Here is a 24,975-nt window from a genome sequence, read left to right as displayed (position 1 = left end):
TGACAGTCTCTAGGTCCTTCCACCTCACTACAAATAACTCAATTTCGTTTCTTTTTATGGCTGAGTAATATTCCATTGTATATATATGTGCCACATCTTCTTTATCCACTCATCTGTTGATGGAAACTTAGGTTGCTTCCATGTCCTGGCTATTGTAAATAGAGCTGCAATGAACATTGTGGTACATGACTCTTTTTGAATTATGGTTTTCTCAGGGTATATGCCCAGTAGTGGGATTGCTGGGTCATATGGTAGTTCTATTTTTAGTTTTTTAAGGAACCTCCATACTGTTTTTCACGGTGGCTGTATCATTTTACATTCCCACCAACAGGGCAAGAGGGTTCCCTTTTCTCCATACACTCTCCAGCATTTGTTTGTAGATATTCTGATGATGGCCATTCTGACTGGTGTGAGGTGATACCTCATTGTAGTTTTCATTTGCATTTCTCTAATGATTAGTGATATTGAGCATCCTTTCATGTAAAACCACTGTTTTTGAAGGTAAGTTCACTTTCTGGTGGCTGCTCAACTAGCAATCCACAATCTTTAGAGAACACTAAAGTGAGGAAGAAATACCTCATTCTGTTCCACTCTCCTTTGTTCCGTGTATTGCAGCCCCACTATAATGGATACTTTAGTTAATGTGCACAAAGAATTTAAGCATTTCATTCTTTCAGCAGCCCTCTTTTTGTCACTAGAGGTACATTCTGTTCTAATAATGAAGAAAAAAAAAATCCTTTTAAATTTTACAGTTTTAGAAAATGGTTAAAACATTTTCCAGCAATGAAACAGATAAAATTTAAAAGTATAGTCAGAGTACTCCATTCTTAAGGCTATACATACATGTATACCTGTATGTGATCACAATTTCTTGAATGATGGACAGAAACTTTCAACAGTGGTCATCAAGCAGATGTGGTTCTTAGAAGGGAAGGCTGAAGACACTTTTACTTTTCATTTTATATGCTTGAACTGTTACAATATTTTGCCACATATTTTAATTACTTTTATATCTTTACCCTGTATTTGATTGATTCTGAGATGGCCTTTCTTCGTGTTTAAACAGTCCTGCAATTGAGATGAATCTTACAAGCAATGGTATGTCACAGTTTAATTGGCACCATTGTTTTTCTTGCTTGTGGTACATAAATCAAAATGACGTTTTGAAATCAATGGCGTCTTAGGGTTGATAAAAAATAAATAGTATGTTGATAGAGAATGGAGAAATATCTAATTTTAATGATTCACATCTACTCTTGGATAGGTTTTCCTCCGAGAATTGAATACGCAATTAAAAAAAATAGCGTTAATGAATTGGGTTATTCGGTAATTTAATGAGCAACTTCTATGTACAACAAGACGCTGTGCTCTGAGGATGATGAGGGGGAATACAGGGAAGAACGAGATGGTCCCTGCTGTATTTTCTCCACTGGTTTAAGTGTCAGGGCTCTCCTTGGGGAATGATACTGCGCGAAATTCCCTTTTTAAAAAGCTTAGAAACCTGACCAGTGACTCTCAATAGCAGTTTATCAGACCCAGGGTGCAGAACACACCCCGACATCTGGGAAGAGAAGGGGCTGCGGGTAAACTTTCCCAGAAACGGCCCGTTGAGGGGACCCATTTCCCTTTGCGGTCTGAAAGACGCGCTCACTAGATACGCTCTCTAAACAAGATAATCTGCGGGCTCCTCCCTGCGGAGCCTCAGCCGCGCTGTCCCCCAGGGGGCCCTCAGCCAGAGGCTCGAGTGCCCTCCCCCTCTTGACTTGAATTGGGCCGAACTCCATTAAACTCGGGTCGTAGCGTCTAGAAAGTGTGAGTTACCTGGGCACTTCGCCCTCCGGGCATCCCACTCGCTGGAGGCGCCCGAGTACTGCCCGGCGCGTGGGGAAAGCCCAGCTCGCCCGCTTTCCGGAAAAGCCCGCGCAGGTGGATGCGCAGCGCGGCTGAGAGCTCTGGATAGAGGGAGAAAGTTGCAGCCGTGCCCGAGTGCGAACGCGGAGAACCTGTTCTTGGTACCGGAAGATTGTATCCACTCGCAGTCATTGTGTCGAAGAAATAAGTGCCCGACGTATGAAATATCTGAGTAGCGAAACAAAGGGAAGCGAGTAAGAAACGTCAAGAATTCTGTTCAAAGCTAAGAGCCCCTTCTCATCAGCAGGCAACCCTGTCTTTACAGTATAAACTTTTAAATCCACGATCTCCAAATTACAAAAACACAAGTCACTTTCAAACTTGTAGCTGAACGCCGAATTTTCAAATGCGGCGCGTTGCTCGGCCTGAGGTCCGGCCCGAGGGCAGGGAGGGGCGCATCCCTGATCGGAGGTTCTCTGCCATAGTCTTTGCTCCCCGAGAGCAAATGTTCCCACCAGACTGAGTTACTGGTACCTTCGCGGGTCCAAGGCGAAGGCCAAGGAAACAACGTCTCAGTTGCGGGGGTCTAGCAGACGGGGCGCCGGGCGGGCGGCGCACCGGGAGAGAGGGCCGGCTAGGTCGCCGAGCCCCGTGGGTGGCCCAGCGACTGCAGAGGGACCGGAGGGCGGCGGCCGCGTCGAGGCGCACACTCGACGCCAGGGGGCGCCCTTTCCGGCCCGGCGGCCGCGCACCCCGCCCCCGCCCGCGCCCAGCGCCCCTTGTCCTGCCCAGCGCCGCCAGACACACCGAGCAGCCTCCTCCTGCCCAGCGGCTAGCACTGTGTCTGCCCGCCCCTGCCGCCCTCCGGACTCTGCGCGAGGAGGGCGTGGAGGGCGTGGAGGGACAGAGCGTGCGGCCCGAGCCTCCCGGCGGCGGGGCCCGTCTCACGGAGCAGCGCCGCACCGACCGCGCCGAACGCCCTGAGCCTCCGGACAATGGGGCCGCGGTGGCTGCTGCTCGTCGCCGCGGGGCTCAGTCTGTGCGGCCCCTTGCTGTCGGCCCGCGCCCGAGGCCCCAAACCAGGTGAGAGTTGCCCCCGGCATTCCCTCCCTGTCCCCACCCCCGGCCCCGCAGCCCGGGCTTCCTCGGGAATGGGGCGGGCGGGAGGAGGAGGGACGCTGCTGCTCCGGTACTCAGTGGGTGCCCCTGACTGCGCCTTCGGGCTGAGATCAGAGTGTCCCCAACTCATATCCGGGTGGGGTGCCCGTCCCACCTCCGCTGCGGGCTCAGCTGATGCCCCTTTGCACTGGGTTTTGGAGGATGCAGCCGGCCCCGCGGCAGGGTTTTGGAGGTGGAGGAGGAACGGGGTCGGATTTTCTTGGGGAAGCCTGCGGGACCTCGTTGCATTTGTTATCACTGTGGCCTGTTTCTCCCAGGACCACCCCAAAAAGAAAGGGTTTCACGTTGCTCCACCAGTAAACGTTCCGGGGTTTTCAAGACGCGGTCGAGAACCGCTCCCGCTGAAGTTTTGTCTGTTGGAATTGTTTTTCTTGCACAGTTTGCAGGCCAGGAAAGTGTTGTAGAGAAAAGCTTAGTGCCTTGGCTCGCTTAGTAGAAAACCACAGGCCTTGTGTGCAGGAGGCGGACATGGTGCGGGATGTTGGGTGCTAACAGGATAGCCACGAGGCGGTGGCGGCGCTTGGGAGGCTTTGTTTGTTTGTTCTCTAGAACCCAGTCTTCCAAGCTTCCGAGTGAGTTGAGGAAAGAGATCCCCGGAGAATCCGGCTCCCTCAGACACTATGGGATGAAACCATTTCAGCTTCTGATCTGCTGGGAGCAGGAGGTTTCTCACCTAGAATACATTCATTACTAATAGTGTGTATTTTTAAGTATCTGACTGCTTGAGCAAATAAATGTATTTGCCAACCTCTCGCTCTTAAAAAAGCAGGGCGGAGAAGTTGCTTTTAGCCTGTAAAAATCCTAGTTAAAAAGGGAGGTGGGGCATCCCTGGTGGCGCAGTGATTGGGAGTCCGCCTGCAGATGCAGGGGACACGGGTTCGTGCCCCGGTCCGGGAGGATCCCACATGCCGCGGAGCGGCTGGGCCCGTGAGCCATGGCCGCTGAGCCGGCGCGTCCGGAGCCTGTGCTCCGCAACGGGAGAGGCCACAACAGTGAGAGGCCCGCGTAACGCCAAAAAGGGGGGGGGGGGGAGTTTTTATTTCTTTGTAGCAATAGTACTTTGTAAGCTTTCAGCCCCTTTTTTTCACTTAGAAACAAATTCTAGCTGATTTTCTTATTATCTGTGAAAGACTGTGTACCCTGTATTGTTTTCACACCAGAAGGAGTGTAGGCATAGGGAGATTAAGAGGTGACAAGAGACAGCATTTTCCCTGCTCTCCATGTTTGCTCAGGGTGAGTTTTGAGGTGATGCTTTTAGGAACACTAATAAGAGGCCCACATAGGAACCCAAAGATTTTTGGCCTGTGTTAGCTAGAGAAGTCAAGACTGCTGTTTCTGCCACACTTTTTACTTTTTCGTCAACCCGAGTGGAGTGTGCTAGGATGCACAGAGCTGGCATAGGCAGAAAGAGAACTGAATAACATTGGCTGATTTATCTGGATTCTGGATTCTGGGACCACTTTGGGAGGGAGAGAAGAAAAGAGGATGAGAGAAGAAAAGGAACTCATGTTAAGTGTCATATTCTGAGAGAAAAAAAAAAAGTGCCATATTCTGGGTCAAACCCTGGGCCCGGAGGCATTTTCAGTTCACATTATCTCATTTCACCCTCTCAACTGTTTATCTCCTTTTGCTGATTCTGAAATTAAGTCTTAGAGATGATGCACCCAAATTCCAAATGGAGGAGGGGGTCCTGGATGCAGGGAATAAGTGGGGCTTTGTCTTTGGAGTTTTAAATCACTAATAAAATCAACCAAAAATAGGTCTGCTTTTTATTACCACCGTGCACCCGCAATTCTAAACAATGTCTGTCTTAACCAGCTCTATGTGATGTGAAGAGCTGAGAGACCCCAGCTATAGGAAATGCCTCCAGGACTGGCCCTGCCCACCAGTGTGAGCTTTCTTGAAGCACTCTCGGGCTTTTTGTTCCCCCACTCATTTTGGCATTTCCTGCATTGTCACTTTGTGAGTATGTCATCTCCCAGGCTAAGGTTATAAGGTTATCCCTGTGGAGTCTAGAACAGATATCCACTCAGCAGATACTTGTTGAGAAATTCCTAAGTTCATTAACCAGTTTACATTCCTTTGTCCAGGCAAGTTAAGTGAGATGCTTTCATCAAAGAGTGTCAGTGTCCTAGAGGTGATGTTCATAAATTCTATAAAGATCTGGAGAGTGAAAGGTACCAGAACAGCTGATGGTGACTGTGGCAGAGGGGTTTGGATGGGAGATTCTGTGTACTGCCTTCCTATCCACAGGGTCAAGCTCAATTCCCTAGCATAGAGGGAGGATCCCTTGCAGGATGGGTCTCTATCCTTGTCCAGCCTCCCTTATTACAGAGCCTCCCCTATTACATAACCTGTTACATTACTTGTACTCCACCCGGCCCCCACCCTCTAGTTCAACCTCCAAGGTAGAACTTTCTCTGGCTTCTGTCCCTGGCCACTCCCTCTGGCCAAAATGCCCTTCCCACACCCCACATGTTCACATTTAATTAAAAACAGCCACCTGATATCAAGAACCTACTACAGCCAACACCCTGCTTAGGTACATGACATACACTACCTTACTTATTCCTCTAGCCGCCCTTTGAGGAGATGTCATCCCCATTCTACAGGTAAGGAAACTGAGGTTAAGTCACAAGTGCAATTAAGTGGAACTGGGATTTGATCACAGACCTTTCTTTCCTAAGTACAAGCTTTCTCTACCACCCAATGTAGAGGGGAAGCCATCCAGACACCCCCCCACCCCCACAGCCCGGCCGACAGCAGAGAAGTAATCTTGCTGTGCTTCCCAGAACCCCTGGAAGGCAAAGTCTGTGCCCCCTTGGTTTGGGAGCCCATGCACAGAGGCGTTTAGTAAACATGGATGCATGGATTGTGGTATCCTGCCATTTACTTTCTGAAGCAGATGATAAGGCAGTCTATGAATAGATCCCTATCATGAATGTGCCAATTTATTGGCTGTTACTGAGAGGTTGTGGTCTTCAGCCCAACAAAAGACACAAAACTGGACAGTGATGCTGCTTTAAGCCAACCAAAAACCTCTGAAAGTCAAATTTCTTATGAATCAGCAAGTACTTTTCTACACAGGGAATATAGCCAATATTTTATAATAATTGTAAATGGAAAGTAACCTTTAAAAATGGTATGAAAAAGTAAAAATATTAAATTGTGACAAAAAGAATTAAAGAAAAATAATTGCATAAAACAATATAAAATTGTACTATTGAGCATATGACCTAGAAACGTAATATATATTTGACAATAACAGTGCAAAGGAGGGGCATAGAATGAAGCTATGCTGGAGTTAGGAATTGACACTAGATGGTAATTTGAATCCACAGAAAGAAATGAAGAGAATCAAAATGGGAAATAAGATTAATATCAAAATAAACTCTATAAATATAAAAATCAATTAATTAAAACTGAGGTGAAATCTACATAGCATAAAATTAACCTTTTTTTTTGCGGTACGCGGGCCTCTCACCGCTGTGGCCTCCCCCGTTGCGGAGCACAGGCTCCGGACGCGCAGGCTCAGCGGCCATGGCTCACGGGCTCAGCCGCTCCGCGGCACGTGGGATCTTCCCAGACCGGGGCACGAACCCGTGTTCCCTGCATTGGCAGGTGGACTCTCAACCACTGCGCCACCAGGGGAGCCAAAATTAACCATTTTTAAGCATACAGTTTAGTGGTATTTAATACATTTACAATGTTGTACACCTACCACCTCTATCTAGTTCCAGAACATTTTCATCACCTCAAAAGGAAACCCGGTCCCCATCAAGCACTCAGCCCTCACCCTCCCTACCCCCAACCCCGGCAGCTACCAATTTGCTTATTGTTTCTCTGGGTTTACCTCTTCTCCATATTTCATATGAATGGAATCATACAATGTTTGGCCTTTTGTATCTGGGGAACTATATCCCTTTTACTATGGGATACTCACAAAAACCCCAGAAGCATCATTAGGAACCACGGCCTTGGTTTATTTTTGACTGTGATGCTAGTATCTAGGGCTCACAGTTTCAACATTGAGCATTTTCTGTTTGTTTCCCTTTTTTGTGGTTTCTTTCATTCTGCCTTTCACCCTCTCATGCTTATGCCTAAAACTGTCAGAGTATATAACTCTAGATTGAGCTTCCCCCAGACACTCTCTCCCACATTGACCTTGGGATAAGGCTTGGAAAAACCTACAAAGTTACACCTCCTTTTCCTCCATCCCAAGGCATCCAATGATGTTTTACTGCTTAAAAGGCCATTACCGGCCTTTATACATTTATTTGCTTTCAAAAGAACCTGCTGTTGGAAATAACAGGAATAATCTGAAATTTGCACTTCAAAACACATTTATTGAACTTTAGGAAAGGACATAATCTAATCTCATCTATTTATATTTCAAGTCTATGGTGGATTAGAAGTCAGGTATTATGGTATATTAAAGGAGTGTTTTCCAGTATTTTCTTTTTTGCTAACCAGCCGTAAGAACTGTAAGAAATACGCTTTACATGATGACACAGTTGCTGCCTATGTGTGCAATAAATATCCATGGGCAATCATAGTGTATAATGTATAGAAACAGAAGTTTTACTAACCAGTACTCACCTTTAGCACATGCTATGCATTCCAATATTTTCTACACTATTCTATCTTTTAAAAATCTTTTTAAAGTCCTGTAAATTGATTTCATAAGCGCTGTCAATTCTCTGCCATCATTTAAAACCTAGTGCAGCAGGTGCAGTGCACTGTTCTGCAGTTACCACAGCTGTAGTACTTTTTGGCTTTACAAGAAGAGTTCTGCTTTCCAGGAAGTGCTGTTTATGGTAGTTTCTATCATATCTAGAACATAATTTGTTTGAGTTCAGGTTTACAAACTTCAGTAGAATGTGGGCCGGGTTGGAGAGTGGAGACAGCTTGGTTCTGGGGGAATTGATTATAAACATCCTTTACTGTGAATTAGTTTTCCTTTCAGCTCGTCTTGGAGAGTAGAGAGCAGTGTTCCCAGGACACTGGGCTCAGGGCCTATAACTTTGGGTGGAGAACAGGCCTGGAGGAAGGGGGAGAGCCAGGGAATCAGAGTCCTTCCCAGAGAGGCCTGCTAGTGTTCTGACCCCATGAGTCAGGCCCTGGCCTTCAGGAGGGGACCCACACACTTCTTAGTGCCTGCAATGGCCTTGGGTGCACTGACATTTACATTTTCTGTTTGCCTTTACTTCCTGTAACCTCCGCTCTCCCAGCCCCGCCCCCCCCCCCCCCCCCTGCCTCTCCAGCACTGGCCCTGGCCTGGGCCAGCTGACCCTGAGGGAGAGAAAGGGCGCTTTGCCTGCCAAGCCCAGCCCAGCCAGGCCCCCCCCGTTTGCTTTCCTGTGCTCCCTGTGGAGTCACTGCTCCAGAAGGTGGGATGGGAGCAGAGGCAACCTCATATACTGGCGATCTCTTCACTCTGCAGCCAGTGTTTACCTTAGTCTACCTTTAATTCTGGCTTTTCCATAAGAGGTTTTTGTTCACTTACTTGCTCTTACTCTGCTGCATCTGGGACAATATTTAAAAAATTTGTTTCTCTGTTTAGTCCTTGAACATCTCTTTACTACATCTGTCCTGTGAGGACTGGGTTGTTGGCATGTGGCTGGTGTGTCACCAAGGTCAGCAGGACTCCTGATTCCCAAGCAACAGCTGTGCACATCATCAACTGAACTTATACATTCACATGGCCATGTCCTGCCTGCTATAGTTCAAAAGGGTGGGTAGATACACTTGTTTGGTGAAATGCTTAGAGGAAAAAAAGTAGTACTCTTTTAGGAGTAGGTCCTGAATTCACAACCTTTTTTATAGAGACAGGGTAAGGTGGTGTGGTTCAAAGGGTATGAGCTTTAGAACCAGGCAGATCTGGATTCAGATCCCAGCTCCTTCATTTCCTAGCTGTGTGACGTTGGATTAGTTACTTAGCCTCTCTGTGCCTCCATGTTGTCCATAAAATGGGGGTTATAATGCTTATCTCGTAAAAATGTTACAGTTACATGAGGTAAGTTAAGCGAAGTACCTGGTACATAGTAGGTGGTCGACAAATGTTAAGTGTTCTTCATACACCAACTCCTCCATATTCCAGAAAAACCTTGGAGGGGTTGGTATCAAATGAATTCTCTCAGTGTAAAACTATGTTCACACAAACATTCAAGAACTTTTTTCCCCTCAAAACTAAGACAAAAGAAAAACAAAAGCAAAAACTGTTGTCCTTAGTTTTTCTTGTTTGCTTGTTTGTTTGTTTTTTATCCCTCCAATTGTTCTACGTTCAATCTTGTTTTTTCTTTTTTTTAATTTTTGAATTTTATTTTATTATTTTTTTTACAGCACGTTCTTATTAGTCATCAGTTTTATATACGTCAGTGTATACATGTCAATCCCAATCTCCCAATTCATCACACAATCCCCACCCCCCCCTGCTGCTTTACCCACTTCATGTCCATACGTTTGTTCTCTACATCTGTGTCTCTACTTCGGCCCTACAAACTGGTTCACCTGTACCATTTTTCTAGGTTCCACATATATACGTTAACATACGATGTTTGTTTTTCTCTTTCTGACTTACTTCGCTCTGTATGACAGTCTCTAGATCCATCCACGTCTCAACAAATGACCCAATTTCGTTTTTTTTTTATGGCTGAGTAATATTCCATTGTGTATACGTACCACATCTTCTTTATCCATTCATCTGTCAGTAGACATTTAGGTTGCTTCCATGACCTGACTATTGTAAATAGTACTGCAGTGAACATTGGGGTGCATGTGTCTTTTTGAATTATGGTTTTCTCTGGGTATATGCCCAGTAGTGGGATTGCAGGATCATATGGTAATTCTGTTTTTAGTTTTTTAAGGAACCTTCATACTATTCTCCATAGTGGCTGTATCAATTTACATTCCCACCAACAGTGCAAGAGGGTTCCCTTTTCTCCACACCCTCTCCAGCATTTGTTGTTTGTAGATTTTCTGATGAAGCCCATTCTAACTGGTGTGAGGTGATACCTCATTGTAGTTTTGATTTGCATTTCTCTAATAATTAGTGATGTTGAGCAGCTTTTCATGTGCTTCTTGGCCATCTGTATGTCTTCTTTGGAGAAATGTCTATTTAGGTCTTCTGCCCATTTTTGGATTGGGTTGTTTGTTTTTTTAATATTGAGCTGCATGAGCTGTTTGTGTATTTTTGAGATTAATCCTTTGTCTGTTGATTCGTTTGCAAATATTTTCTCCCATTCTGAGGGTTATCTTTTCAACTCATTTATGGTTTCCTTTGCTGTGCAAAAGCTTTTAAGTTTCATTAGGTCCCATTTCAGGTGAATTAACTTCTCTAAAATCACAAAGCTAGCAAGAGTGGAATCAGGGATTCAAATCCAGGGAGTCTAGTTGCAGTCTTAGAAGTAGATTCCTAAGATAGTTATCAACTTGGTATCTGAAGAAGTATTACTCCATTTAGTTTTTTTTTTTTTTTTTTTTGCGGTCCGCGGGCCTCTCTGTCGCGGCCTCTTCCCGCTGCAGAGCACAGGCTCTGGACGCGCAGGCCCAGCGGCCACGGCCCACGGGCCCAGCAGCTCCACGTCATGTGGGATCCTCCTGGACCAGGGAACAAACCCACGCCCCCTGCACCGGCAGGCGGACTCCCAACCACTGCGCCACCAGGGAAGCCCTCTCTAATCCATTTTAGTTTATTTTTGTGTATGCTGTTAGGGAGTGTTCTAATTTCATTCTTTTACATGTAGCTGTCCAGTTTTCCCAGCACCACTTATTGAAGAGACTGTCTTTTCTCCACTATATATCCTTGGCTCCGATTGGTTGACCATAGGTGAGTGGGTTTACCTCTGGGATTTCTATCTTGCTCTACTGATCTATGTTTCTGTTTTTGTTCCAGTACCATACTGTCTTCATTACTGTAGCTTTGTAGTATAGTCTGAAGGCAGGGAGCCTGATTCCTCCAGCTCTGTTTTTTTCCCTCAAGGCTGCTTTGGCTATTCAGGGTCTTTTGTGTCTCCATACAAATTTTAAGATTTTGTGTTCTAGTTCCGTACAAAATGCCATTGGTAATTTGATGGGCATTGCATCGAATCTGTAGATTGCTTTGGGTAGTGTAGTCATTTTCACAATATTGATTCTTCCAATCCAAGAACATGGTATATCTCTCCATCTGTTGGTATCATCCTTAATTTCTTTCATCAGTGTCTTATAGTTTTCTGCATACAGGTCTTTTGTCTCCTTAGATAGGTTTATTCCTAAGTATTTTATTCTTTTTGTTGCAATGATAAATGGGAGTGTTTCCTTAATTTCTATTTCAGATTTTTCATCATTAGTGTATAGGAATGCAAGAGATTTCTGTGCATTAATTTTGTATCCTGCAACTTTACCAAATTCGTTGATTAGCTCTAGTATTTTTCTGGTGGCATTTTTAGGATTCTCTATGTATAGTATCATGTCATCTGCAAACAGTGACAGTTTTACTTCTTCTTTTCCAATTTGTATTCCTTTTATTTCTTTTTCTTCTCTGATTGCCGTGGCTAGGACTTCCAAAACTATGTTGAATAATAGTGGTGAGCATGGACAACCTTGTCTTGTTCCTAATCTTAGAGGAAATGCTTTCATTTTTTCACCATTAAAATGATGTTTGCTGTGGGTTTGTCGTATATGGCCTTTATTATGTTGAGGTAGGTTCCCTCTATGTCCACTTTCTGGAGAGTTTTTATCATAAATGGGTGTTGAATTTTGTCAAAAGCTTTTCTGCATCTATTGAGATTATCCTATGGTTTTTTTTCTTCAATCTGTTAATATGGTTTATCACATTGATTGATTTGCGTATATTGAAGAATCCTTGCATCCCTGGGAACAATCCCACTTGATCATGGTATATGATCCTTATAATGTGTTGTTGGATTCTGTTTGCTAGTATTTTGTTGAAGATTTTTGCATCTATATTCATCAATGATACTGGTCCGTAATTTTCTTTTTTTGTAGTACCTTTGTCTGGTTTTGGTATCAGGGTGATTGTGGCCTCATAGAATGAGTTTGGGAGTGCTCCTTCCTCTGCAATTTTCTGGAAGAGTTTGAGAAGGATGGGTGTTAGCTCTTCTCTAAATGTTTGATAGAATTCACCTGTGAAACCATCTGGTCCTGGACTTTTGTTTGTTGGAAGATTTTTAATCACAGTTTCAATTTCATTACTTGTGATTAGTCTGTTCATATTTTCTGTTTCTTTGTGGTTCAGTCTTGGAAGGTTATACCTTTCTAAGAATTTGTCCATTTCTTCCAGGTTGTCCGTTTTATTGGCATAGAGTAGCTTGTAGTAGTGTCTTAGGGTGCTTTGTATTTCTTCAGTGTCTGTTGTAACTTCTCCTTTTTCATTTCTAATTTTATTGATTTGAGCCCTCTCCCTCTTTTTCTTGATGAGTCTGGCTAATGGTTTATCAATTTTGTTTATCTTCTCAAAAAACCAGCGTTTAGTTTTATTGATCTTTGCTATTGTTTTCTCTGTTTCTATTTCATTTATTTCTGCTCTGATCTTTATGATTTCTTTCCTTCTGCTAACTTTGGGTTTTGTTTGTTCTGCTTTCTCTAGTTCCTTTAGGTGTAAGGTTAGATTGTTTATTTGAGATTTTTCTTTTTCTTCAAGTAGGCTTGTATAGCTATAAACTTCCCTCTTAGAACTGCTTTTGCTTCATCCCATAGGTTTTGGATTGTCGTGCTTTCATTGTCATTTGTCTCTAGATATTTTTTGATTTCTTCAGTGATCTCTTGGTTATTTAGTAACGTATTGCTTAGCCTCCATGTGCTTGTGCTTTTTACTTTTTTTTCCCTGTAATTCGTTTCTAATCTCATAGCGTTGTGGTCAGAAAAGATGCTTGATATGATTTCAGTTTTCTTAAATTTACTGAGGCTTGATTTGTGACCCAAGATGTGATCTATCCTGGAGAATGTTCCATGCACACTTGAGAAGAAAATGTAATCTATTTTTGGATGGAATGTCCTATAAATATCAATTGAATCTATCTGGTCTATTGTGTCATTTAAAGCTTCTGTTTCCTTATTTATTTTCATTTTGGATGATCTGTACATTGGTGTAAGTGAGGTGTTAAAGTCCCCCACTATTATTGTGTTACTGTCGATTTCCCCTTTTATAGCTGTTAGCAGTTGCCTTATGTATTGAGGTGCTCCTATGTTGGGTGCATATATATTTATAATTGTTATATCTTCTTCTTGGATTGATCCTTTGATCATTATGTAGTGTCCTTCCTTGTCTCTTGTAACATTCTTTATTTTAAAGTCTATTTTATCTGATATGAGTATAGCTACTCCAGCTTTCTTTTGATTTCCACTTGCATGGAATATCTTTTTCCATCCCCTCACTTTCAGTCTGTATCGATATGTATGTTCCTATGACCATTTTCTTAATAGTTTTGGGTTTGTTTTGGTACGTCCTTTTCTTCTCTTGTGCTTCCCAGTTAGAGAAGTTCCTTTAGCATTTGTTGAAGAGGTGGTTTGGTGGTGCTGAATTCTCTTAGCTTTTGTTTGTCTGTAAAGCTTTTGATTTTTCTGTTGAATCTGAATGAGATCCTTGCCAGGTAGAGTAATCTTTGTTGTAGGTTCTTCCTTTTCATCACTTTAAGTATATCATGCCACTCCCTTCTGGCTTGTAGAGTTTCTGCTGAGGAATCAGCTGTTAACCTTATGGGAGTTCCCTTGTATGTTATTTGTTGTTTTTCCCTTGCTGCTTTCAATAATTTTTCTTTGTCTTTAATTTTTGCCAATTTGATTACTATGTGTCTTGGCATGTTTCTCCTAGGGTTTATCCTGTATGGGACTCGCTGCGCTTCTTGGACTTGGGTGGCTATTTCCTTTCCCACGTTAGGGAAGTTTTCAACTATAATCTCTTCAAATATTTTCTCAGGTCCGTTCTCTCTCTCTTCTCCTTCTGGGACCCCTATAATGCGAACGTTGTTGCATTTAATGTTGTCCCAGAGGTCTCTTAGGCTGTCTTCATTTCTTTTCATTCTTTTTTCTTTATTCTGTTCCAGAGCAGTGAATTCCACCATTCTGTCTTCCAGGTCATTTATCCGTTCTTGTGCCTCCATTATTCTGCTATTGATTCCTTCTAGTGTATTTTTCATTTCAGTTATTGTATTGTTCATCTGTTTGTTTGTTCTTTAATTCTTCTAGGTCTTTGTTAAACATTTCTTGCATCTTCTCAATATTTGCCTGCATTCTTTTTCCGAGGTCCTGGATCATCTTCACTATCATTATTCTGAATTCTTTTTCTGGAAGGTTGCCTATCTCCACTTCATTGAGTTGTTTTTCTGGGGTTTTATCTTGTTCCTTCATCTGGTACATAGCCCTCTGCCTTTTCATCTTGTCTATCTTTCTGTGAATGTGGTTTTTGTTCCACAGGCTGCAGGATTGTAGTTCTTCTTGCTTCTGCTGTCTCCCCTCTGGTGGATCTGTTGTCCTTAGTCTTTAGTGGCAAGTAAATGTACATAAAATATTTGCTTTTCTTTTTCTTCTTTTTTTTTTTTTTTTACTTTTCATTATGGAAATTTTCAAACATACCAAAAGTGTACAGTGCAGTTACCCCCTATATGTTGTTTTATCTGTATCCTCACTTTCCTCCTCCCCAAATGGACAATTTTAAAGCAAATCCCAGATATTGTATCATTTCATCCATAAGTGCCTCAGTATATATCCTTAGAAATAAGAACTCTTTTCTTCACATAACCGCAGTACCATTATAGCACCTAAAAAAATGGACAATTTCTTAATATCATGTACCATTCAGTTGGTGTTCACATTTTACTGATTGTCTCATAAATGCTTTTTACAGTTGATTTATTTGAATCAGGATCAAACGAGGCCCACTGTTGCATTAGGTAGATGTGTCTCTTAAATCTTTTAGTCTGTAATGGTTTTCCCTCTCCTCCTGTTTCGAGGCTGTTTGTCAGAGAAACAGGGTCATTCGTCTTCTAGACTTTTCTACATACTGTATCTGGCCAGCTGCATCTTGTAGGGGTGTTCAACATGCCCTTCTGTCCTCTGTGTTTTCTGTAATGTGGTCCATCTGGAGGCTTAACCTGATCCAAGTTTGTTTTTCTGCAAGACTACCTGAGCAGTGGTGCTGTGTACACACCTGTTTCATCACCTGAAGATTGTCTCTCTTTTTGAGATTTTAAGGTTACTCATTGGACTCAGGTGTTGTCTGGTGATCCGGTTGTTAGGAAGTTCCCTATCACCTATCTTTTCACCTAACGTTTTTAGCAACAACTGATGACCATTGTACTAAATCTTATTTCACTAAGAGCTTTAAGATGCATTTCTAAATCTGTTACTGTGTTTGTGTTTATGAGCTGGAATTATTTTATAAAATAGAAATTTCCTTCACTGACTCTTTGGTTTCCCTGAAATATTTTGTTTATAGAAAAGGCAAGATAAATGCTTGAATCTTGCCTTTATTTACCAATTTTCAGACTGGGTCCCCTCATTTCCTCCAAAAGTGACAAAAAAGGTTTTATTTTCCTTAGAGCATCATTATGAACTCATAGATCTTAACAAATATGACATGTTTCCAGTGTTTCCATTCATTTCCATCATTATTCTCTTCTTTTTGGCCAGTGGGGAGCTCTTTTTGGATCGACTTCAGAGTCTTTCTGACCTGACCCGAATATTCTTTGAAGATGTTCAAGACTCCTCTTGTGTCTTTCCTCCCCGCAGATCTGGAACCAGCCATTTCTTTAAGGAGCACTTCTTTTCATGGTGTGCGTTTGCATTTGAGACAGTGGAGTATTCCTGTAATGTTGCTGTTTTCTGCTGGGAGTTAGTATGTTTCCGTCATCTTTCCATCATCCTCTTTATTTCTCTTTAACCTGTAGTGTTGAGTCACTCATGGAGAAATGCAGGGTACATCTCTCCTGCTCTGTGTGTGAATGTCGGCGAGGTCTTGGGACTTCTGCTTTCTTAATTCCCAGAAAGCATGAGCCGGGCTTCCCTGGTGGCGCAGTGGTTGAGAGTCCACCTGCCGATGCAGAGTACGTGGGTTCGTGCCCAGGTCCAGGAAGATCCCGCATGCCGCGGAGCGGCTGGGCCCGTGAGCCACGGCCACTGAGCCTGCACGTCCGGAGCCTGTGCTCCGCAACGGGAGAGGCCACAACAGTGAGAGGCCTGCGTACCGCAAAAAACAAAAACAAAAACAAAAACAGAAACCAAAAAGCATGAGCCCTATAGGCCAGTGCTCTGAGTCGGAACCAAGGCTGGCATGTTGTGGGAGGATGAAATGGTATAAATAACTTCCAGGATCACATGAGACCTTGAGAGAGCATCTGGTCACCACTCTGCTTCCAAGGCCAGATCTCGTCAAAGTCAGAAAAAGCACTGTGCCTGACTAATTTTTAAAAATCTTCAGAGTTAGAGTCCACATTTAAGCTCATTAGCAATACGCTATGGTCAACAACAAAATTACTCTATAGCCATTTTAGAGAAAGCTAAATTAAGTGAAGCTTAGCAACAAGTACGAGAACCAATTTTAGGAGCTGACTTAGTTGTTGTTGTTTTTTTTAAACCATAACTTAAAAATAAAAACACAGATGGGTTACAAGAGCTTTTTGTATGCTGACAGGCACTTTCTCCTTGACCTATGAGTTGGGCTAGGACTAAAGGAAAAGCAAGATACCCAAACTCAAATTTCAACCTAAGGGGCTTGAGCTAGTTGGATTTATCTAGTCACCTGGAATTGGTTTTGTTCTTTCTTTGATGTTGGTATATAGTTAAACAAACAGACAAAATTTGCTGACATTCTGTAATCCCATAAAAGCCAAAATATCAAACCTATGGTGGCAAGAAAAGGTGATACCTTAGGTAATGATATTTAATCAAGGGATTATGCATTCTTCCTGGGCTCCAGCCTATAAAATGTCATGTTCTAGTGGGTATAATGTTTCTGTCATAAACACCATACTGCCCAAGAAGGCCTAGCCAGGGAAGAAATTTTTGAAAACAAATACTCGTTCCCAAAGTACTAAATACAGAGTAAAGCCTAATGAGAGTTTAATTTTCAGACCAAGTGATGGCATCTAAGAGCTTAGTTATGAGTGTTCAGTAGTTTTCAAGAGGTGTCACTCCTCTAGGTCATGTCCTGATGCTCACGTGTGTGTGCACACATGCGTTCCTGCACTTTTCTCCCTTCCATGCATGACAGGAGTCCTCATTTTTGGCCAGGTCCCCAAAGCTACAGCAGAGAGTCATGTTGTTTTAAGGTTCCTGTGGGTCAGTGTTTTTTAGGACACATATCTTTGTGGCCTTAAAATGCCAGAACTCATTCATTCTTTTCTTCCGCTTCCCACACATTCTTGACCTCGAGGGTAGCCTCACTTCCCACAGGGGCCATTGTACCAGCATCAGGCCCCCATGTGACTGGATCAAGATGCACAGAGTGAATTAGATGCTTCGAAAGGGGAAGGAAGCAATACTTCGGGAAAAGGTTGATAAACCAAACAGTGCTAAATGTTTAGGAAGGGAAGAGGAACAGATTCCATTTTAATTTCAAATGATTGAGAGTGAGCGAAAAGCAAACCACATTGAAGTGATAGGGGAAGAATAATAATTTCTTACACTGATTAATTTTTGATGTTTACAAAGTGAACATATATCCTATTTAACATGTGATGCTCCTGGCTGCCAGATTTGTAGGCCAGACAGGTATTGGGATCCCATTTTAATGATTCTGAGACTGAGTTCAGAGCAGTTAAGTGACTCCTGGTAGAGCCAGTATTAGAATGCAAATCTGTGATTAAAAGCCAACTTAAGGTCTATACCTACCACATGTGGGGCAGGGTACTGGAGACTCAGAGTTAAATAGGAACAGTTTCCTACCCTTGAGGAACAATCTAGCTGTATATGTGTACTCAGAGGCTCATCACTGCAGATTTGTTTTGTATTAATTTTTATTGGAGTATAGTTGCTTTACAATGTTGTGTTAGTTTCTGCTGTACAGCAAAGTGAATCAGCTATATGTATACATATATTCCCACTGTTTTGGATTTCCTTCCCATTTAGGTCACCACAGCATTGAGTAGAGTTCCCTGTGCTATACAGTAGGTTCTCATTAGTTATCTATTTTATACATAGTAGTGTATATATGTCAATCCCAATCTCCCAATTCATCCCATCCCCCCCTTCCCCCCTTGGTATTCATACATTTGTTCTTTACGTCTGTGAAAATGATACAGATCACTGCAGATTTTTTGTTCTTCCCCTGTGACAGATCTGCCAGATCACCCCTTTACCCTCAGGGGACCCACTCATGCTCTTGCTGAGGTCATCTGACCTCAAGCTTTCACTACCAGGCCCTGTTCTACTGTGTATCGGTTGGTGCTACTCTAGATTTGCTTTTCATTTTGGAAATAGATGCCAATTTATTGTATTTTATTTTCTAGCTCTATAATTTCCATTGGTTGGTTTCGTTGCTATTTTCTATTTTTTCATTTATTTCAATGAAATCTTTTTCTTCCCTTCATTGAGCTTAGTTGCAACGTACCCTTTAAAATCCTTATCTGCTAATTCCAACATCCGGGTCATCTTGGGATTGGTTTCCATGGATTGTCCTTTTCTCTTGAGGCTGGGTCACACTTTCCTGATTCTCTTTATATCGAATGATTTTGAATTGTCTGCTGGACATTATCCTACTGTAAAGACTCAAGATTTTGTTTTATTTCTCCAAAGAATGTTGGTGTTTTTGCTTTAGCAGGCAGTTAATTTGGTTGAACTCAAACTGCAAACGTTTCCTCTTGAGCAAGAAGTTCAAATAACACTTCCGTTCTTTTAACACCTTATTGACCCGGGGATTTTTGCAGAAACTAACACCTGTGGCCAAAATACATCTCCAGTCAAAAATGTGTTAACTCTAGCAGAGCTGCTTCCATCTTCCTTGAGTGTGCAGGTTCTAGAGTCAACCCAAGCCTGGGGCAGAATTTCCACTGGAATTTGGCGCTCTCTCTATCCCTCTCTGAATTTTTCTTTTCTGGGATTTTCTCCTCACTTTCCAGTGATTGTAGTTGCCCTGAACCCTGTCCTCTGGTTCTTCAGGCAATAGAGACTATGGGTTTTCTATCTGCGTTTCAACCATCTTTTGTGGCACTGACTTTGGCCTTCTCTCAAGCTGAAAGCCACTGAAAACAAGAAACCCATCGGTTGCCATCCTTTCTTTGAAGATCCATCCCTCCCCTCCCTCACATGACCCTGTGAACCTAAATAACTTCAGGTCATTGATTTGGGGGAGGAAAGGGATCCAGAGTTTGTAATTTATTGTAATTTTTGTCTAGGGTCTGGTAGGACCTTACAGAAGCAGAACTATCTCTTTTATTGCATTATGCCTCTCTGTGTAAGGTTTTTTTTGCAGGAAGGTTCCACTACTGAAAAATAAAACTGAAAGCTTAAAAATCACCCAATTTCCAGCCAGTTTTCATTCCTCTAACATCACTTCTGAGTGACGTGTGTATCCAGCCTTTGTGGCCAATGCCTCCAGCGATAGAAACCTCATCCTTTTCCCCCTGTGGTTTCTCTCCCCGCTCCTCAGCTTGCCAAGGCCCAGCAAAGGCTCTCTGTCTGAGTCTCCTCAGTGACAGAATGTTAGCAAAGCTCCTAGGAAGGAAAAGCTGGTTGAGTTCCAGCAGCTAAGTGCTGCATTTCTTTGATGAACATTTCAAATGGATGTTTTTGGTGGAGGAGGGTAATAAAAGAAGGACGTTTGCAACTGACCTCTGGTTGATACTCAAAAGAGCCTGGTTGGCCTGGCATCTGCCTGCATGCATGTGGCATTTTGGAACTGAGCTGAGGAAGGCCCCTGGCCTAGGACGTCTGCTCCCCTGGCCCACTAAGGAAGGAGACAGGAAGATGACGGTGTGGTAGGTACCTTGTGGTTACATTAGACGATAACCTGAGACTGTGGCTTGGACCCAAATATGATGAGAGATTTGGGACATTCTACCGTGTAAACAAACTAAAGCTAGTAAAGGAAAGCTACTGTCACATGGATAACGGTCATGGAAATGGGTGCCCTCGGTCCTACTCAAGTTCATCTGTAGCTCCGTAACCTTTAAGATGTTCCATCAACTTTCTATGTGGATTTTTCCACAAGGAAGAATGGATTTCAAGGGGTGGCCACAAGCTAAATGGAGAAAATGTATACATGCAGACATACGGACGAAAGAGAAGTCACATAGCCTGGGAGTGATTTGTTTATATAGACAGTGGCTCGTATAGAAAAGAAGTTACGGCTCTTTTCTTTCACATCACGCCCTCAGCCTTTCCTGATGTCTGCAGATCTCTGAAAGTGTATCGTTCACCTCATATCTCTGAGGAGCAGAGTTTGAAAAGGGTTTGCTGTGCCAGAACAAAATGTGGTACTCTGCTTCGAGTTAGCTAATTCCATGATAAAGTCTGTGATCCCCTTGTGTATCACCTGCTCTTTACCACCCACTCTCCCAGGAAGAAAACAAAAAGCAAAAGTAAAGTGTACTCTCTCCTTGTCTCTTTTGCCTTTTTAATTCGTTTTAAAATTTTTACTTTTCAGAGTCAGAAGCAACAAATGATACTCTGGGTCCCCGGACATTTTTTCTCAGGAATCCCAATGATATATTTGAACCAATCCCACTGAAGGAGGATGAGGACCAAAATGAAAGTGAATTCACAGAAGACAGATTAAGCTCCGGCAATAGAAGCAGTCCTCCTCAAAAATTACCCACCGTGTTCATCTCAAAAGATGCCTCAGGATATCTGACCAGCACCTGGTTGACTGTCTTTATCCCCTCCGTCTACACCGGCGTGTTCCTCGTAAGCCTTCCTCTGAACATCATGGCCATCATCGTGTTCACCTTGAAGATGAAGATCAAGAAGCCCGCCGTGGTGTACATGCTGCACCTGGCCATGGCAGACGTGCTCTTTGTGTCTGTGCTCCCATTTAAGATCAGCTACTACTTTTCCGGAAGTGACTGGAGATTTGGGTCTGCCATGTGCCGCTTCATCACCGCTGCGTTCTACTGTAACATGTATGCCTCTATCATGCTCATGACGGTCATCAGCATTGACCGGTTCCTGGCTGTGGTATACCCCATGCAGTCGCTCTCCTGGCGTACTCTGGGGAGGGCTTCCTTTACCTGTCTGGCCATCTGGGCCATGGCCATCGCGGGGGTGGTACCTCTGCTCCTCAAGGAGCAGACCACCCGGGTCCCGGGGCTCAACATAACCACCTGTCACGATGTGCTCAACCAAACGCTGCTCGAAGGCTACTACTACTCATATTACTTCTCGGCCTTCTCTGCCGTCTTCTTTTTTGTGCCGTTGATCATTTCCACAGTCTGTTACGTGTCTATCATCCGATCTCTTAGCTCTTCCGCGGTTGCCAACCAGAGCAAGAAGTCCCGGGCTTTGTTCTTGTCAGCTGCTGTTTTCTGCATCTTCGTCCTTTGCTTTGGACCCACAAATGTCCTGCTGATTCTACATTACGCATTCCTTTCCCATAATTCCATGACAGAGGCTGCCTACTTTGCCTACCTCCTGTGTGTCTGTGTCAGCAGCATAAGCTGTTGCGTTGACCCCTTGATTTACTACTATGCTTCCTCTGAGTGCCAGAGGTACCTCTACAGTATCTTATGTTGCAAAGAAAGTTCAGATCCCAGCAGTTATAACAGCAGCGGTCAGTTGATGGCAAGTAAAATGGACACCTGCTCTAGTAACCTGAATAGCAGCGTGTACAAAAAGCTGTTAACTTAGGGAGAGGGACCGACAGTGAGTTAAAAAGAAAATGTTAAAAAAGCAAATAACCTGAGGATTCTACTTAGTCCCTGACAAAAAGTATTTACCATCTAAAACAACAGATGTATGATTTACATGCCTCCTTATGAGAGCCATTAAGCATATATATTTGTTAGTTACAGGAATAGAAAACAATGTCATTACAAGAGAGTGTTACAACAAGAACTGAAATGTCGCTTTTTTCATAAATTTACCTGATTTATTTTAGATATATGTGTGTGTATATGTGTATTTATACACATATACTTGTATCATTTGCAGTGCCATATAGAATAGGCACTTTGAAACCCTCTCATTTTTTTACCAGAGATTATGGAAGTGAACTCTGATTCTCTGATTTCATATGCAAAGTTTAGGTTGGAGTTTAGCCCTGAACATCTGCAGAAGTCCATCAGTAGTGAGGGAGTCTACAGTTTGGACTTACACAACTTTTGCCAATAAGTGTTTTGAAATTGTCCAACAGCAATGTTTTTTTTGTTTTTTTTTTTTGTTTTTTTTTTTTTGCTGTAGGCGGGCCTCTCACTGTTGTGGCCTCTCCCATTGTGGAGCACAGGCTCCGGACGCGCAGGCCCAGCGGCCACGGCTCACGGGCCCAGCCGCTCTGCGGCATGTGGGATCTTCCCGGACCGGGGCACGAACCCGTGTCCCCTGCATCGGCAGGCGGACTCTCAACCACTGCGCCACCAGGGAAGCCCCAACAGCAGTGTTTAAGTTATTGAGGGATGAGACTTTGTACTATCTGTGTGTAGAGAAAGTTCTGCTGTTTTTCATGTTAAACGTATCAAAGTTTGAATTCTAAAAATTATTAAAACAGATAACATGGGTAGCATTTTTTGCTGTTTTACACGCCGTGTGTGTAAACTAAGAATGAGCAGAGGTCCCACCAGTGACCTGAGCACCCTGCCCCCAGATGAAGGACTCCAAGCAGTAGATACAAGACAGGGCCAGTTCAGAGAGATCAGGACCAGCACGTTTGCTGTCTCCCGCTGGGATTCCCTCGAGGATTGGCCGTGCGCTTATCATGTTTATTAGAAGTTGGCGAGGTACGATGTGCTATCCCAAGAGATAATGGATATAAAAGACTGCCCATTTTAAGAATGGAGAAAGAAGGCACGTTCACTTCTAGCAGTTATGCTGCAAGGACCATTCCCAGGTGGAAACACCTATATAGCAAACATGGACACCCATCGTGTGCTCTAAGCACTCTAATGGGTGCTGGGCAAATAGAGTTGAGTCAGACTGAAACCTGCTCTCAGGAATAACAAAGTGGGCTGATACACAGAGTGGGACGTGTGAAAGAAACACATCATTAGGTAAAGAAGTGCTTTTAGCCAGATGTCACCAAGCAAGTTCCACATAATCCTGGCAGGTAAAGAACTTTGAACATTTGGGTTAGTTCTTCCTGTGGTTATAACTTGAGATAAACATAATACAGTACAGGAAGCTTGTTTTTAAAAATAACTCCTTCAGTAACAGAATATGAAATGTTTTATTACAGTGTTATTCAAGCAAGATAAAAATTATAAATTCTGTATGTAATATGATCGCCAATCTGTGTATCAACATGAAAACAAAGTTTTACATAAAAGAGATTGAAAAAAATAAACCAAAATGACAACTAAGGATAAAAAAAGATTAAGTCCTTCAGTCTGTCTTAATTGGACCCTATTTACAAATGTTTCGTTCAATAAATTACTCAAGTCAGATTTTTAAAACATTAATTACGTTAGTCGGATTAGAAATGGCAGAAGAAAATGGAATTGACTTTGAAATCCAGGAAAATTATTCTCTATTTTCCATTCACTTAAGAGTTAATGAGATGATTTTACAAGCTATGATGAGTATCAAGTACAGAATATCCTCATGTATTTGAGAAAATAATTTGAAAATTAGGTTGAATTATATCTTTTTTTCCTTATGAAGCAATGTTGGCGTTTTAAACAAACAAAAAGAGTAGGAAGTTGCAAGCCAAGTACCTACCTATTTAAAAGAACAAATTGTTTCCAAATGCCATAGAACGATTTACATAAAAGTATGTCTTGTAAGTAGAAGCTAACATTGTTTTTATTAATTTAGTTACGATATTCATTTTATCCAACTTAGTGGAGATATACTGTCATTGTTCATTCATTCTGTTTATATTAAAATACCTCTGACTCAATAAGACTCATTACTGTATTATCAGTATGTACTTATAAAATATTACATCACTGTTTTTATGTTCTTTTTTTTAAAAAAATGTATGTAACCTCTATTAATAAACCTGAAAGTTTGCTTGATATCTGTTTGGAATAAGATTTTATTGTATCTTTAGAGCCTGTCAGGAAGGCCAGTCTAAGGATTTAGCTGAACAGTGGTTAATGAAGAGGTGATTTGCAGAGGCATGGCCAGGGTTAAGGGAACCAACAAGAGCTGCTGAAGCACCCCAGGGACTAGCAATTAGGGAAAGCTGTTACCACCCCAGGCCTAAAATGAGTGGAGGAGGGAATACACAGACCTCCTCTCCCCCGACCCTCTGATCTCTTGCTGATGCCTCCCCATTGCTCCTGATTTTAACTTACCCCCAGAGGTCAAGGGAACCTGGGTGATGGAGCCCATAAAGGTCAGCTTCTTGGGGTGCAGAGAATGAAACTCGAAGAAAAAAAAAGCACAATCTCTACCAAAAGCATTGGGTGATTAGATTTCTGTGTCTTTTTTTTAAAATCTGTTCTTAGGAAAATTCAAGGTTATGTCACTGAGAACATGCTCAGATTCCTGGGTTATGAGCATCGTGGATAGAGTCTGCAGTTGTTTTTTTTGTTTGTTTTTTATTGGAGAGTAGTTGATTTACAATGTTGTGTTTGTTTCAGGTGTACAGCACAGTGAATCAGTTATACATATATATATATCTAATCTTTATTTATTTTTAAATTTTTTTGGCCACACTGTGCGGCACGGGGGATCCTTAGTTCCCCGACCAGGGCCTGAACCTGTGCCCACTGCAGTGGAAGCCCACAGTCTTAACTGCTGGACTGCCAGGGAAGTTCCTATCTTTTTTAGATTCTTTTCCCATATAGGGCATTACAGAGTATTGAGTAGAGTTCCCTGTGCTATACAGTAGGTCCTTATTAGTTACCTTTTTTT

General features: G+C 42.7%; 1 protein-coding gene across 1 annotated transcript; it reads left to right on the top strand.

Moving 5' to 3' along the window:
* The first annotated feature begins 2,846 nt into the window (after positions 1–2,846).
* On the top strand, positions 2,847–21,820 carry F2R (coagulation factor II thrombin receptor). The gene is made up of 2 exons (XM_007461597.1): positions 2,847–2,934; positions 20,612–21,820. Exons 1-2 carry the CDS (start codon positions 2,847–2,849, stop codon positions 21,808–21,810), a joined length of 1,287 nt encoding a protein of 428 aa, XP_007461659.1. The 3' UTR covers positions 21,811–21,820.
* The last annotated feature ends 3,155 nt before the right edge of the window (positions 21,821–24,975 follow it).

Source organism: Lipotes vexillifer, unplaced genomic scaffold (genome assembly GCF_000442215.2).
Source record: "Lipotes vexillifer unplaced genomic scaffold, Lipotes_vexillifer_v1.1 scaffold779, whole genome shotgun sequence".
NCBI lineage: Eukaryota > Metazoa > Chordata > Mammalia > Artiodactyla > Lipotidae > Lipotes > Lipotes vexillifer.
Note: the sequence above shows the minus strand (reverse complement) of the source record. Positions and strands in the feature narration are given on the sequence as shown.

Excerpts from the sequence above, each read along its gene's own strand:
- F2R (XM_007461597.1), top strand. The coding sequence starts at position 2,847 with ATGGGGCCGCGGTGGCTGCTGCTCGTCGCCGCGGGGCTCAGTCTGTGC. Across the intron at positions 2,935-20,611 it reads CGCCCGAGGCCCCAAACCAG|AGTCAGAAGCAACAAATGAT; the intron begins GTGAGAGTTGCC and ends TTTACTTTTCAG.